We start from the raw sequence: 16,837 nt of genomic DNA, 5'->3' as shown, positions 1-16,837 counted from the left end.
TAGGGAAAGGGCACTGGGCTAGGAGTTAGAAGAAGCTGTTTCTAGTCCAAGCTCTGCCCCTGACCACGGGCAACTCATTTGTGTGGCCTTGGGCAAATCACTTCATCTGACTGTGCATCTGGCTCCCCTCCCTGTGCATCTGGCTCCCCTCTCCCCTTTGGTTTATTGAGGTTGCAACGTGCATGGGACAGGGACTGCCCTTCTCTATATGTTTATACAGTGCCTAGCACAATGAGGTCCCTATCTTTGTTGGAGCTTCTAGGTGAATGCATCCGATGAAGTGAGCTGTAGCTCACGAAAGCTCATGCTCAAATAAATTGGTTAGTCTCTAAGGTGCCACAAGTCCTCCTGTTCTTTTTGTGAATACAGACGAACACGGCTGCTACTCCGAAACCTGTCATATCCTGTTGCATTGCTTTCAGCATGCTTATAACCTTTGCAGCACAGCATTAACACAGTGATTGCAATCGACTCTCATGTTTCAGGATGCCAACCAGGAACCTGCAAGGGTCAGGAAGGACTTTTAACCCTGCTGCACAGTTGCCAGATGTATTCAGAAGGGGAAGGGGAGTTAGCCTTCCTCTGAAGCATCAGAGACTGGCCACAGCTGGAGATGGGACACCAAGCAAGGTGGGCCAATGCTCTGAGGCGGTACAGAACGTCGCCTTAGATGCCTGGCTGGTGGGTCTTGAACATGTGCTCAAGGTCTAAATGGTTGCTTGATTTGGGGTTGGGAAGGAATTTTCCCTCAGGTTAGATTGTCAGGGACCAGCGGTGATGCATGTGGGGGGGGTCACGTGCCCCCCAGATTTCTCAGTATGCCTCTTGCCAGGAAGCCCAGCAGTAAGGAGGCAGTGCCTCCCCTGGGTGGTGGTACTCCCTTTGTGTCCATGTGGCATGGGGAAAAAGGAAGCAGCAGGGCGGCTGGCTGTGGGCTGAGCTCCTAACCCCCATCCCTCCGGGCTACACCGGGCTGCTTCTCTTTCCCTGCTGCTGGAGTCCCAGCACTTCCCACTGTCTGCTTTGTAGACTGCTCGCGGAGGTGAGTCAAGGGGACATCTTCAAGACTGGGAAGGTGAGCTGCAATGGGGTGCTCAGCGCCAGGTAGCTCTGGTGGATCCCCATCCAGCCTGAGAGTCCTGGGGGTGAGTGAGGGAAGAAGGCTGTGGGGAAAGGGGGAGAGTGGGAAAGGGGTGGTGGTAGGGGTGCACTGAAACAGCAGCAGCCGCCAATATGCCTGTAAGGAAGAATGCAATTTAGGGTGTCATAACATAGGGTCCAAGAAAAAATGACTGATCATTCTCCAGCCTCTTGTTAACTGAGATGATCCAGTCCCAAGCACCATCCCACCCAGGTGCCACCCACCCTGGCGGCGAATGGGGGACGGTGCATCCCAACTGGGTTGCCCCTTTTGTTGGTCTTGTTTTGAACCCTTGCTAAATCGATTGGGGATAGTTCAGGCAGGGGGGGAGGGGGGGCTGCGAGCTCTGAAGGGGCTGGCCAGTCACAAGACAAAGACCAGGAGGAGGAGGTAATTGCTGGTGTATGTTGTCTACCTACCGATCCAGTTTCAGGGGGCGGAGGCAGAGGCAACACATGGGGCGGTCACGTGTCCCCACACAACCTTTCAATAGTGCCCCTCCCCACTATCCACAGTTACCTGGCAGGGACCCTGGGGACTCTTTTGCCTTCCTCTGTAGCATGAGGCAAGGATTGTCCGCTGGGATCATCTGGGCATATCCCACCCTGCCAGCGCATGGGCGTCGGGCTTGGTGGAGCCTTGGGCTCTCCTGGGCTTAGGCCTGTGGCACACAAGGGTTTAGGTTCCTGAGGACTGAAACGCTTTTTCTAACTGAAGTCGTTGGGCTCCCCATATAGGGGCATCCGGGTGAAATGTAGTGGCCTGCAATATACAGGTCGGACTCTGATGCACTTTAACCAGCATGATATATCCTTAGCAAAACAACCAGCCTACAGCACGTGCATTTAGTGCCCCCTCGGGTGTAGGCCCCATCCATGTTAGGAAAACGTGCTCGGTTATAACGGCATTGGTGAAGTTCCCCTGGCACAGACACCAAATGAAGATGTGCGACGCTGACACAAAGCGAATTAAGCCACAATAGTATAGAGGGCATTGGTCAGGGCCTTAGGCAGTCTAGTTCTGGCTCTGCCATAGACCTTCTGTGTGACCTTGGGCAAGTCACTTAATCTGCCCTGTGTCTCCGCTCTCTGTCGGGAAGATGGGGACACTGGTGCTTCCCTATCTCCCAGGGCTCTAGTGAGGATGAAATCTAGTTACAATGAAGGAAGCCATAGAAGTACATAAATAGAGAAGTGTAAGACCTGGTACAGAGAGAAAACATTAGGGGTCCTTAGTGATATAGTGGTGACACTGGTGCATGTTCTCTTCATATAGTTAAGTCCTTATGCTGTATTTGATTTATATCAAGTTCTTTTCAGACTGGCGATGTCCTTATCTCTTTTATGGCAAACAGGTCTTGTCAAGCAAACCTGATCTCATTTTTTGAGGGGATTACAAGTTTAGTTCATAAAGGTAATTGCGTAGATGGAATAGGACTTACATTTTTTTGTAAGATTTAGTACCGCATGACATTCTGATTAAAAAATGACCATTATACCCTATCACTAAAGCACATGATAAATTGATTAAGAACTGGTGAATTGACAGATCTCCAAATATAGTTACCAACAGGGAATTGCCATCAAATGGGGTGTTTCTAGAGGGTTCTGCAGGGATTGGTACGAACCCCAACACTGTCCAACACTTTCATCAATAAATGGGAATAAATTTAAAATCAGTGCTGATAAAATTTGTGGGTGACACAAAGTTTGGTGGAGTCGTACATAATCACAAGGATAGGGCAGTCACACAGAGCAAGCTGAATTGCCTGCAAGGGGGAATCATTCAGACAATGCATTTTCTTTTAATACAGCCCAATGGAAAGTTACACATCTAGGAACAAGGAATGCAGGCCATACTTAGGCCAGAGGAGTGCATCCTTGGAAAAAGTGATTCTAAAAAGGATTTAGGGATCATAGTGGACCTAGTTTCCAGTGCAATGGTGTTGCAAAGTGGCTAATGAAATCCTTGGATGTATAAACAGCGGAGTAGTGAATAGGAGCAGGGAGATGATTTTACTGCTCTATTTGGCATTGCTGAATTGGATAGTGGAATAATGCATGCCGCTCTTGTGCGCAACTTAAAAAAACATGTTGAGAAATTGGAGTGGGTGCAGAAAAGAACCATAAAAATGATTCAAGGGCTGGAGAAATGCCTTCCAGTGAGAGACTTAAAAGAACTCAGTCTGTTTAACTTCTCAAAAAGAAGACTGAGAGGTGACTTTGATTACAGTTCATAGGTAACTTCATGGGGAGAAATATTGGGCACTAAAGGGCTCTTCAATCTAGCAGAGAAAGGTAAATAAAGAGAAACTGGCTGGAAGCTGAAGCAAGACACATTTAAATTAGAAATAAGGCATAATATTTTAGCAGTGAGAGAAGGGAAGTGACGATTCTGCATCTCTTGATGTCTTCAGGTCAGGAAATTGTGCTTTGGTCAAACACAAGTTATTGGGCACAATACAGGGGTAAGGGTGAAATTTAACGGCCTGTGTTATACAGGAGGTCAGACCAGATGATCTACTGGTCCCCTTTGGCCTAGAATCTATTGGTATACACACCATCATCATCACTATTGTTGCACTGCGTAAGGCCCCAGTACCATTGTGTTGGGCCCTGTACAAATATATAACAAAGAGATGGTCTCTACCCATAAGATCTTGTAATCTTGAGTTGTATTCATTGTTAGGATATAGATATTCAGGCCTGTCTGTAAAGGCCTATACTCTAAGAATTTAGGTGTATTCTTATCACTTAGCTAGTTATAGAGGTATAAAAAGAATCAAAATCACTGTCTGCTGGTGTAAGGTCCTTCTCTTACTATGACAGTCTGAGGCCCTGTGCTTAGGCTAAGGCCTTTGGCTAAGCAGCAGAGGCAGCCATAAGCTGGGAAGCGACTGGTCACATCCTCACATTGCAAACTAGTCACATTGAAAGAAGGTGCTATTGGGCTGTTAGGAATACAATCCTGTCCTGATAATGCCTATGCTTCCAGAGAAAGGGAAGTGCCTAGAAGATGTAAAAGGAAACTTAGTTTGATAGCATCCTGTCTGGCAAGAACGCACTTATCAATAGCTGGGATGTGAAATCCTCATTTCTTTGTTATTCTATCACTGTAGTCCCCATTTCCCTATTGTTCGTCTGTATAATCTCTGTCTGGTTCTGTGATTGTTTCTGTCTGCTGTATAATTAATTTTGCTGGGTGTAAACTAATTAAGGTGGTGGGATATAATTGGTTAAATAATCATGTTACAATATGTTAGGATTGGTTAGTTAAATTTCAGTAAAATGATTGGTTAAGGTATAGCTAAGCAGAACTCACGTTTTACTATATAGTCTGCAGTCAATCAGGAATTTTCAGATAGCAGCCGTGTTAGTCTGTATTCGCAAAAAGCAAAGGAGTACTTGTGGCACCTTAGAGACTAACAAGTGTGTGTGTGTGTGTGTGTGTGTGTGTGAAATGGGAACAGGGAATGGGGGTGGGGAAATTGGAATCATGTTTAGCTAAGGGCAGGAATGGGAACAGGGCCACAGGTAAGGCTCTGTAGTGTCAGAGCTGGGAGGGGGGACACTAAGGAAGCAAACTGGAATCATGCTTGCTGGAAGTTCACCCCAATAAACATTGAATTGTTTGCACCTTTGGAGTTCGGATATTGTTGCTCTCTGTTCATGCGAGAAGGACCAGGGAAGTAAGTGGGTGAAGGAATAAGCCCCCTAACATTCATTATCACAGAAATAATAATAAAGATCCCAAAAATCTCATTGGATTAGAAATATGGGATTTTTTCACAGGGAAAAAAACGTAAGGCAGAAACTAAACAAAAATGACTGTAGCTTTGATTGTCTCTCGCTCCAAAACCAACATTATTTTAAATAAGGGGAAATCAAACATTAGGCATTTCAAGTCACACACATTAAATTCGCATAAGATATCGTTATCCTTGTTTAGGTTTGAAAATATCAGGGAATCTCTTTGTCTTGCAACAATTCCTAAAAGACGGTAAGTGGCTGGATTTCCTTTTTCTGACAAAAATCTCTCCATGAATTATTTACACGATGGCTCCAGTCAACACTGTATCTGTCAGCCTCCCCAGCTGAAATGAAAGTTCACTATGTAAAGGGGCCAAGGGAATATGGCAGCCTCCCACTGCGAGTTTATAGACAGAACTAAGTCAGCACACATTATGTGTCAGAGCCGACATCAGACGGAATCAGATCCTTTGATCTCAGACCTCCACAGGAAGCTTAGATCTCAGACAAATTAGATAAAAAATGAATTTATATGTATCCTAAGGCACACAGATGAATGCTGTATTTTGGAGAAGTATGGCAAATATCAAAACATATAAACTGCAGCATTTCCTCTCTCTCTCCCTCTGTTCTGCTTTTGTGATGGACGCTAATTAAAATATGAAGACGAAACTCAAACTAGCCTCTTATGCAATCCACAAAATTTAGGGGAGGAGGTGGAAAAAATGCCAGTGACCGAATACATGTGTGGTTCACTCAGGGTTCCAGGATGGGCTGAGAAATGGACTCCGATCTTTGCTCTTAGCAGGCGACAGCTGGAGGAGCCCATCCAAGTTTGTAAAGGTGGAAGCCAATACTTTCTGCTGTTTGGTGGAGCCCGGTGCCAGCTGCACGGCCCTAAATGTCTCTGCTTTGGCTGTGACCTCAGAGGGAGTTGTGTTTGATCAGTAAATCATTATGAGAAAAGATTACCCCACCCCACAAAAATGCTAGAGGAGCAAAACAAGGAAAAACAAGGGAATGGGACTGCTTTTTGACTTGTGGTTTTATATAGCTGGTCAAAACATTCAACTGTGAAAAGGCCTACAGAAAAGCGACAGCAGTGAACGGGTCTGGCGTGGACAGCTTAAATGTGCCCTGACTCACTCAGAAGTATGCAAAATGCATATTAGAGTAATCATCCCCAAATTAACTTACCTTGGTAACAATGGCTTTCATCCTGAAAGTTCCTAGAGTGCTTTATGATTAGTGTATACTAGCTATGCATATGTTCTATTATTTCTAATCACTTATGTTGCAGTAGCATCCAGAAGCCTGAAACAGGCTGGGGCCCGCTTGTGCGAAACTGACATTGGCAAAACGGACACTGAATTGAATGGGGTCAAGATTTCACCCATAAATTCTATAGACACTTAAAAGTTGAACCACACATTTACTCTCCTGTAAATTTTCAGTTCAGAGAGAGAATTCATACAGTAAATAGCAGTCCCTGTCCCAGTCTAAATGACAAAGGGTGAAATCACGGCTATGGCTGGGCAAATTACTGATATTTTTAGCTCACTGGCAATGTTGAAAAAAGGTCACAAAAATCTGTTTTGGGTCAGGCTGAAAATAAATTTTAAAAAAAATCAGCAAATTGAAAAGCTGAGAAAAATTTTTGTTTTGGCTCAAACAAAATCTTTCATTTTGATTTTGACCATTTCAAAATGTTTTTGAATTAAAAAAAAATAAAAGTAAAGGAAATATTTTAAAAACTCAAAACGTTTTGTCAACGTTGAAATCAAATGTTGAAGGTTGCATACGTTGTTTTTGTTTTCTAAACAAACAATTTGGTGAAACCAACACATATTTGTGAAACATGTCAGTGTCACTGAATCTTCATTTTTCACCCCAAAAAAGTTTTGGTAAAAATTTTTTTGCCCTGCCCTTATCCTGGACCCATAAACTAGCTGTGTGCACAATTCCTAGCCGATCAGCAGTAGCATCAGTCAGTAATCTCCAACATCCAGCTATTGGTAAATCTGTTAAAAACACCCTTGTGACTTAGAAGCCTACATCCCAGATTCAAAAGCAATTTCGGGCATGTCCACACTTCATCTGGGGATGTAATTCCCAGCACAGAGACGTACTCACTCTAGCTCTGATCAAACTAGTATTGTAAAAACAGACTGCAGCGGCGGTGGCTCGAGCAGCGGGAAGGACCAGCCACCCCGAATATATACCCATCCGAGGTGCTAGGCACGTACTCCCACTGCTAGCCCCTCCCACTGCTTGCATGGCTGCAGCTACACTTCTGTTTTTAGCACGCGAGGTTGATCAGAGCTCATGCAGTTATGTATCCTCGATCAGGGAATTATATTTCCAGCCGGAAGTGTAGAGGTACCTGTAGGCACTTAGGAGCCCAAGTCCCATTTTAGTGATTTTAATGAGATTTAGGAACTTAAGGGCTAGATTCACAAAAGACACTTAGGCCCTGCAATGGCTCAGCACTGCAGCACTTAAGTTTTAGGCACCTTGCTACCGAGTGGCATTCAGAACCCCGGTTTAGGGGCCCAAGCTCCCTACACAATGCGTGGGGAGAGATACACATCTGAGAGCGGGATTCACAGAAGCCAGCGTACTGAGTGGGGAGCCATCTAAACCAACTAATAGAAAATGCTGAGCAGAGGGGTGTAGCCTAAGCACCATCCCTCAAAGGGAACTGGGATTGTAATCTTTTTGGGGCAGGGATTGTCACAATGTTTATAACTTGTAAGTGCTGAGCACATTGACAGTGCTAAAGAGAGAATAAATAATACTGATATTCAGATCCAGGCTGACCTTTTTCAGGCAGGTTTATTTTTGACTTGTAAATGGAACAGATTTGGTCTGGATTATTTGAGAGGGACTAAACTTACAATGGTGATGGGAGTCATCAAAATATCAAGATAGAAGGAACCCCACAATGTCATTGTTACAGTTACCATTTTGCCAAGAGTCTCACTTCAAAAGTGACCCCTTGCAATTGATTTTCTGGAACACGGTGCCCATCAGGACTATCTGTTGCCAATATAGGCTGATTCTGTCACTCACATGTCAGTTTTGCCAATAACATAAACAGATATGATCTGAAAACACATGCAACACACTGTTTGAGCAAATAAAGCATTTTAACATGGCCTTTTTTCTGACTATAACCATATTTAAGCAATGTTTTCTCTTCAATTTTGGAAGAGAAGCTTGGAAACTGAGGATTTAAAAAAAAACAAACATCTTGGCTTCATTGAAATCAGTGGCAAAAACTGACATTGGGTGAAATCCTGACACCGCTCAATTCATAAATTCTATAGACATTTAAAAATTGAATCACACATTTACTCTCCTGTACATTTTTCAGTTCAGAGAGAGAATTCATTTGTAGTAATCAGCTCTATTAATGGTGCAAGTGATTCATCTATCTATCTAGGCCAGATCCTTAACTGGCAAAATTACAACTTCAGTCTACACAAGCTCATAGCTTGTAAGGTGCGTGAAGATCTTTTTGGTTGAAAGGGGCTTTAGAAATGTGAGTCATTCTCATTCTGCAGGCTCACCTCCTTCCATCCCAGCAATGTCTCTTTTGTTCTCTTCCCGGGCACGGTGCAGATCGGCACGAATTGAACGCTGCTGTGGCGGGATCTGGGAGGATTTCATATTGCTCTTTGCTTGTGGTACCTTAGCCTGTTCAATCTTTGTTTCTGTATTGAAATAAACAGTCACATTATTCTCAGTCCATCCATGGCTCAGAGCCAGATATAGTTTTACTTTAAGAAACAATCTATTGCTGGTGAATTGGCATCTAATCTTGTGTGCGTTCTCTCTGCCCAAAAGGGGGAGGCTTATTTTATGATTACACTTCATTGCATTTTACCTCTAGGGATCACATTTCTTCACTTCAGCAAAACTCTGTCTTCAGATCCTCACAGTATACACTGGGCATCATTAGAAACTCAGGCTGGTCACGGCCAAGGCTACTACACAGTGCAACTCAGGAGTGAGGCATTCAACCATTTTTGTGCTTCCCCATTCCTGAGCTATTTGCATACTGGAGTAGTTCCCCAGCATAGGTTAGCACACTTTGAAGGCTGCTCTAAATTACGCCATCTGACTATGACAGCATCTGGGGACTGCTGGCATTCAGAAAAGTCCTGGCCATGCTCTGTTTCTCTCCAGCCATTCCTCTTACACTGGCAACTCTCCACCCGAGGATATTTCTGCTCTGGGGCACTCCTCCTGAAGCTATGCCAGTTTTAGGGCCACAAGGTAGAAAGCATCCTTATGTTACAACCTGGGCCTTTATATTTGCCACACCACAGTGAGTTGCCGCATTATTTCCTATTATAAATACAGGGAAATACAGGGGCCAAGATTAAAAAAAATAGGAGCCTAAAATTAGGTTTCTAAATCCTGATTTAGACACCTAGGTAAGTGGCCTGGAATTTCAAAGGTGCTGAGCTCCCACTGACTTCAGTACTATTGCACCAGTACAAGGGAGAGGAGAATATGGCCTGATCTGATTTTTAAAATTCTCCAGTTTGGATAAAAAGAAAGCTGCAACATGCAATTAAGCTGTGGAGTGCTCTGCTTGGATGTCCTGTGCTTAAGGCACTGGACTAAGATTCAGGAGACCTGCGTTCAATTCCTGGCTATGCTCCCTGCATGACATCTTGGAAATACGACTTTCCAAAGTGCTCAGCAGTTCCCCCTGAAAACAGTGTTGACAATTTTGGCACCGTTGAAAACCTGGCTATTACTCTCTGTGTGCCTCAGCTGCCCATCTGGAGAGTAGGGATAATAATGCTTCCTTTGTCAGTGATTGTCAACTCTTTGGGGCAAGGACTAGGTGTCTTATTATGTGTATGCACAGTGCCTAGCACAATGAGACCACGATTTCTGCTGGAGTCAGCTGAGTTCCATTGAGTCAGGCCCAATGTGTACAAGAGATATGAACAATGTCAATAATACCAGCCCAGCCTGCCTTACCATTGTTACGGAACTCTTTAAGGGTTACTCTTTAGACACCAGTGAAATGGAAGAGACTCTGCAGATGGAGAGCTCTCCTGGGGATTCCCACTTACTGCTACTTTGGCTTTTCTTGGACCAGCAGAATAAAAGAAGACCCAGAACTAGCACCGAAGCCACTGAGCCCAACACAGCAGCAAGGACCGTGATGGATTTCTCTCCCATGGGGATAGGGAAGATGGTAAATGGCTGGGACTCGACAGTGAAGTCAGCACCTGAGAGAGGAAAATGTCAGATTATTACAACACGTGTTTTATAGCCAGAACACCTGGTTATGGCCACTAACACAGGAACTGATGTCTGAAAATACATTCATGAAAGGGCCTAAATCACAGCCCAATGAAGTCAATGGGAGTTTTTCCATTGACTTCCACAGGCCCTGTAACAGGCCCAAACAGAACATGTAACCAAACCTTTCTTGAACTGACAAAGCTGCTAGACGAAAGGCATGAACTATTGCTATCGGTTCCCGCCCAGCTGACGGAGTGCCGATCATCGGAAATTTGAAATTGTTCTCGGATATCAGACTTAAAGCCATGATCCAGCAAAAGGCACTTTGAGAATGTCTTCAACAGAACTATTCACATTCTTAAAGTTGAGCACGTGCTCTGCTGGACTGGGCCTAAAGAGCTGTCAATCTTCTTCACAGTGTTGATTAAAACGTTATAAACAAGCAGTAGGACTATCATTACTATTACTAGTGCAACTATTAACTGTCACATTTTGTACACAATGTATGTAACACCCTTTGTTCAAAGATACCAGATCATTCTATAAGCTGATTAGGAACCACTTCACCCACCACTTAAATGCAGCATTCCTTTGGAGTGTACAATGACGCAGCACAATAATATAAAACAGAATGTGAAGATCACTTTATCCAGTGTATTTTATTACACATATTGAATCTATTTCCCCATGTTAAGTATCCTCACACCTTCTTGTCAACTGTCTAAGTGGGCCATCTTGATTATCACTACGAAAGTTTTTTTCTCCTGCTGATCATAGGTCATCTTAACTAATTAGCCTCTTACTCCACCTTTTCATGTTCTCTGTACATCTATCTATCTATCTATCTTCTTGCTATATGTTCCATTCTATGCATCCGATGAAGTGGGCTGTAGCCCACGAAAGCTCATGCTCCAATAAATTTGTTAGTCTCTTAGGTACCACAAGAACTCCTGTTTTTTATCCAGTTGAAACTACACAAGCAAAACTGGGTGGGCAGAATGCAATCTCTTGGCTGAAATTTAGCCAGATCACCTGGGCCAACAAACAAACCCCTGTTATAACCTGATTTTGTCATCAATCCCAAATCTGCAACTCTATTGACTTTAATGGAGGTTTATTTAATGTACTTGTCTGAGTTGTATTTTCAATACAAATGTCTAAGAGGCTTATTTGCTGATTTATTTAAAACACACACACACACAAACATTGGCAAGTGGGGACATGAAGGCAGGTGTAGTACCTGAAACTACTTTTATTTGAACTTGACTAGATTTCAACTTGCCCTTGTCCCTTTAAACAAACTCAGGCTCCATCAGAACAATGTGGCAAGCAAATTGCAACTGACCAGAAGTGGCCTACAGACGTTTACACACAGGGACTTTTAGCAACAGCGGATCAAGGTTTCTCAAGGTACATCTACACTACAATTAAAAACTCATGGCTGGTCCATACCAGCTGACTCAGGCTCACAGGGCTGAGGCTAAGGGGCTGCTTAATTGCGATGTAGCTATTCGGCCCAGGGTCTAGGCCGCTGCAAAGTGGGAGGATCCCAGAGCTTGGGCTGCAGCCTGAGCCTGAATGTCTACATCAGAATTAAACAGCCCGTTAGCCTCAGCCCCATGAGCCTGAATCATCGGGCAGGGGCCAGCCATGGATGATTGAAGTATAGACATCTAGGACTCAAATGAAACCAGAATTTAAGGGCTGGATCCAACTCCTATTGAAGTCAACAGTAAGATTCTCATGGACTTAAAAGGGAGTTGGATCAAGCTCATATAGACCCATATCACTACAGGGAATGATACCCAGAAGCAAACAGCAAGCCTATGCAACACTGGGTATGTCTGCTCAGCAATCACAGAGGTGACTGCAGTGGCTGGCATACTCATGCTAGCTTTAATCTAGTTAGCATGGCTAAAAGTAACAGTGAAGACACAGTGGGGCAGGCTTCAGCATGGGCTGTACAAGCATCTGGGGATATACTTGCATTGCCAGCCTGCACTGAAGCCATACGACTACACCTTCACTGGTATTTTAGCTCTGCTAGTTAGATTAAAGCTAATGCATGTATGTTAGCCTGTGCCGCGATCGCACCTCTGACTGCAGTGCAGACATACTTGCCCGTGGAAATAATCTGCTCTCTCCAACCAATGCCACTATTCAGCTGGGGCCTCCACATTCAGCACCAGCAGCATCTTCAAGGATCGCCCCATCTAGGAATCCAAAAGGGAGGTCACAGGGGCATGAACAATTACGGCAGGCTGCGCATGCAAAACTAATGACAGAATTTGATCCCAAGTGCCTGGGAAATTTTGTTTTTTGTTAGTTTATCATAGATGCCAAGAAAGCATATGCTATAAATGTCCAGCATGCAGTACCCTCTCCAACAGGGTTCCCACTTGAGAATGCTGAAGGAGATTTAAAACGCAGAATTATCTATGTTACTCAGAGTGTATTTTTTATGATGCATGTTAAAAATGTACAGTATTCTGATTTAAATTAGTCAAAGATCATGCAAAATGAAACAGCTTTTCATGCTATGTCTGAAAAGATCTCTCAGCACAGTCCTTATTAGCTAAAAGTGTAACAAAAGGGATCCAGGTTTGACCTTCATTCAGCGGGAAGATCTTCTAACTTCACTGCAGTAGCTTTTGCAGTGAATTTGCAACATATCACACTTCCAGTTTATGGTCCAGAGCCTGTTGGGAGCTGAGTTCCTCCTGATGCCAGTGGGAGTGCAGGCAGTGGGAGCTGAGGGTCCTCAGGAACTTGCAGGAATGTACCCCATAGCAGAGCACAAATGCTCACAGTTTAAGGGGACATAGGTGAGTATTTTATGCACCACAATTTAGTCTTTCTAAACCTGGGGCCATTACACACCTGAGATATGTAGACACTAATTTGTGATTTCTTAACATTTCAGTGAAATATTCCAGGCTGCCATAGAGCTGGATTAAGGCAATCCAAGGTCCTGGCCACACCATCACATGGGCTCCCCATGGTTCTGCCTCTACACCGTGGCCTGAGACCCTCTGAGCAGAAACTCTTCCCTCAGGACCAACCAGGGTGCAACTGCTTCAGTGGGCGGACGGGGCCATCTGCACTCTCCTCTTCCTGCCACGAGCACTGAGTCCTCTGCTAGATGGTGTTGGCAAGCCCCCTGCCCTGCAGAAGAGTGGGTCTTGGAGTTAACACTGCACCGAGAGGGATGGGGCAGTTCAGAGCTCTTGTTTCAGGCTCTCTGCAATCTCAGACCGACAACACTGTGTTGGCTTCACTCAAGTCAGGTTTCCAAGCTTCTCTTCACAACCATCATGACAAGAGACTTACTTTAAAAAAAAAAAAAGGCTCAGATTCTGATATAATCACATGACTCCAGATTGTGGGGTCCTAGGCCCAGACTTGTAGGGCCTAAGCCTGAATCAGGCCTTTGACTGCCAGTCTCGCTCCCTGACTGTTGTGTTCCAGTACATTGGGGGGTGAAACCAGTGCTTTGAGATATGCATACACATCGATCTCATTCCTTTCTGTGTTGCCTCTGGTATGCTTTTAAAGACTTTTCCGTGACTAAGGTAAAGCAAGAACAATGTGGAGATATATAATGGTCCTTACCTGGAGGTGAAATAACAGTGAAAATGAGGTACCAGTTGGAGCCTGAATTGGAGATTGCCAGGTTCGTAAAGCTAGCCCGTCCATCTCGAACCTCTACTCTGGTGTGCCCTGAACAGCAATACACAAGGACACTGGGAGTTAACAACCTTCTGCTGAACATCACCAAAAGCAAGCTCCTAGGTTGCAAAGAAAACTCTACAGGCCAGATCTTCAACTTTTGCAAATCTGCACAGTTTCTACAACTTTAAGAGCGCTACCCCAATATACACTAGCTGAGGGGGTGGCATCATGATCTCTGACACAAGTAAGAGACGCACATTGTAAAATTCAGAACCAGGTCCGACCTGCCCCAGAGTTCAGAGCAGACCAGGTCTAGGGTTATGGCTTAGCTCGCTATAGATAGGGCCTACCTATGAAGCTCCATTTCAGGGAGACAGGAAGTATGGGCTATTGATTAAGGTGTTAGGCTGGGGCCAGGAAGACCTGAATTCAATGTCCTGCATTACTACAGATTTCCTGTGTGACCTTGGAAAAGTCACTTAATTCCCCATCTATAAAATGGGGACAACAGCACTGCCCTACTTTGCAAGAATGGTGTAAGAATAAATCCACTGAAGACAGTGAAGTACTACGGTAGTGGGGGACAGGTAAGTACCTTAGACAGATCCAGAACCTCATTTTCCCAGAACTGGGGGCTGCGTGTATGCAATGATTTGGTTTGATCCAGCTCTAGTGTTAACATATCTGAATCTGAGAAGAATGATGCCACAGGCACTGGAGCTCTTAGGGGATTTTTAGTGGGATGTTGATTGTTATCCAAGCCAAAGAGACAGCCTCCAAGAAGCAGCAGCAGTTTATTGTTTTAACCCCTTTCCTGCTTCAGCCTCTCAGCTGTACCTGACATATGAGGAAGCTCTATAGGTCTGTTTTGCCCTACCTGCGGGGTAAGTGAGTGGTATACAACTTTGAGTTAAGGAGGGGATTTCTGATGTGCAAAAAACAACCACGTAAGCTAATTCATTACAGCCAGACAACTGCAACAACCACTGGGGCAGAACATTTCTTCCATTTTCTGCAGTACATTTTGGCCAGAAAACTAATTGTGCATAACTAGTGTAGCATGGAAGAGAGCCCCTTGCACACAGGCTATTAAACAGTCATCAGATGGCCGTGGCTTTTGATTATTCCAAGTGCTGCCTTCCTTTCAGAAGCCTTGGAATGACTCAGGCCATGAAGTTTCAATGGGATGGTTGTCATATGATCAAACAAACAAGTGGATCTGTCTCAGGTAGAAACTTGTAAGACAAAAAATCGCTGTGAAATGATTTAAGACTAAACCTTGATTCTCCTGAGGCCTTCCACCTTGTGTTGTTATTTATACCTATGCAATATGGGTGTCCATTCTGACCCAGTAAGGTTTTACACCCAAATTTGCATTCACTATGATTTCTATCTCAGCGGGGTCATTTAAAAGATAGCCTGTTGCAGTATCAAGGGTATCTTCATTTTATTTTCTGAGCCTTTGAGTACCAGCCAAATCTTGGGCTTTGTGGAATGCTGGTCAAGTCTTGAGCTTCATGCAGGCTCATGGAATGAAAGTGGCAAAGTTCTCAAAGTTTGACAAACTTTCTAAATATTGATTCAGCTGAGGGTTAGAAATCAGAACGTCCTTAGGATGCTGGACTCAAACCAGAGATCACAAATAAAAACTCCCTTACTTGCTGAAAGCCTATATGCCATAAGTACTTTCTTTATGAAACAAGTGCATTATAGCTGTGATAACTTTGTATAACCATAAGACAACACAATATACCAGGTGAAGGTGCCTTGTTTGTTCACTTCTGGTAATTTTATTACTCTGGGGATGGGGACAGATCTTTACAACCATCTCTTGGACTCATCTTCAACAGGAAAGTTCATGCACACCACAAATTGACAGTACTGTTAAAGGGATGCAGGAAGGTTTTAAATTATGGGCCAGATTAGGATATCCTTTCTCCTACTTAGTCATTCATACTTCACAACACAAGTAGCCCAGCGGATTTCAATGGAACTATTCATGGTACAAAGTACTATTCAGTATGAACAAGGGATTCATAGTCTGGGCTTCAGCTAGTAAGAATCCTAATTCTAGTAATGTACACTTGTCAAGTATCAGGGGTCTCAGCCTTAAGCATTTCAGGTACATAATGCAGGCAAAACCCAGTACCAGCGCTGCCCACCTCACTTAGGACTTCTTTGAGAAGCCAATGCCCAGCAGCAAAGAGATTATTGAAATGGTACAATCACTGGTCAGAAGATAAACTTGGCAAGGGTTGTGGAACAATGAGGGTCCGATCCAGCCCAGGGAAGCTGCAGAATGTTGGGTGTGGAAAGAGAAAATGAACAGCAGTGGGAGTGCTGGGCAACTCCATGGCAGCCCAGCGACTGCTGCCTAGCAATCTCGGACAAGTCACTTCCCCTCTCAGTGGCTGTTTCCCCTGCTACCCACTGTCTGTCCTGTTCACTTAGATTGCCGGCTTTCTGCAGAAAGAACTGTCTCGTCATCTGTGTATATGCAGCACCTAGCACCAGGATCGGCAACTTTGGCACACGGCCCATCAGGAAAATCCGCTGGCGGGCCAGGACAGTTTGTTTACCTGCAGCGTCTGCAGGTTTGGCCGATTGCAGATCCCAATGGCCGTGGTTTGCCATTCCAGGCCAATGGAGGCCGTGGGAAGAGGCGCGGGCCGAGGGATGTGCTGGCCGCCGCTTCCCGCAGCCCCCATTGGCCTGGAATGGTGAACCATGGCCAGTGGGAGCTGCGATTGGCCGAACCTGCGGACGCTGCAGGTAAACAAACCGTCCTGGCCCGCCAGCGGATTTCCCTGATGGGCCACGTGCCAAAGGTTGCCGATCCCTGACTTAGCACAATGGAACCCAGATCTCAGCTGAGGACTCTAGCTGACACTGTAATATAAATGCTAATAATTAGTAACTTAGTCAGTGAATAGTCCCAATGATTTCAATAAGAATCTGGACCTTAACCTAGCAGTATGGATTTCCCTCATTGCCAGTGTCCGTT

At 44.6% G+C, this 16,837-nt stretch overlaps 1 protein-coding gene across 1 annotated transcript in view; it reads right to left on the bottom strand.

Moving 5' to 3' along the window:
* PKHD1 (PKHD1 ciliary IPT domain containing fibrocystin/polyductin) overlaps positions 1 to 16,837 on the bottom strand; it is a 369,527-nt gene that overhangs the window by 8,963 nt on the left and 343,727 nt on the right. Inside the window, exons 63-65 of the mRNA XM_074947443.1 lie at positions 13,774 to 13,881; positions 9,987 to 10,145; positions 8,463 to 8,606 (exon numbers count right to left, since the gene is read on the bottom strand). Coding sequence (XP_074803544.1) covers positions 8,463 to 8,606; positions 9,987 to 10,145; positions 13,774 to 13,881 — 411 coding nt within the window. The remainder of the gene's footprint in view (positions 1 to 8,462; positions 8,607 to 9,986; positions 10,146 to 13,773; positions 13,882 to 16,837) is intronic.

The sequence above is a fragment of the Natator depressus genome, chromosome 3 (assembly GCF_965152275.1).
Source record: "Natator depressus isolate rNatDep1 chromosome 3, rNatDep2.hap1, whole genome shotgun sequence".
Taxonomy (NCBI): Eukaryota; Metazoa; Chordata; order Testudines; family Cheloniidae; genus Natator; species Natator depressus.
This window is presented reverse-complemented; position numbering and strand designations above follow the sequence as displayed.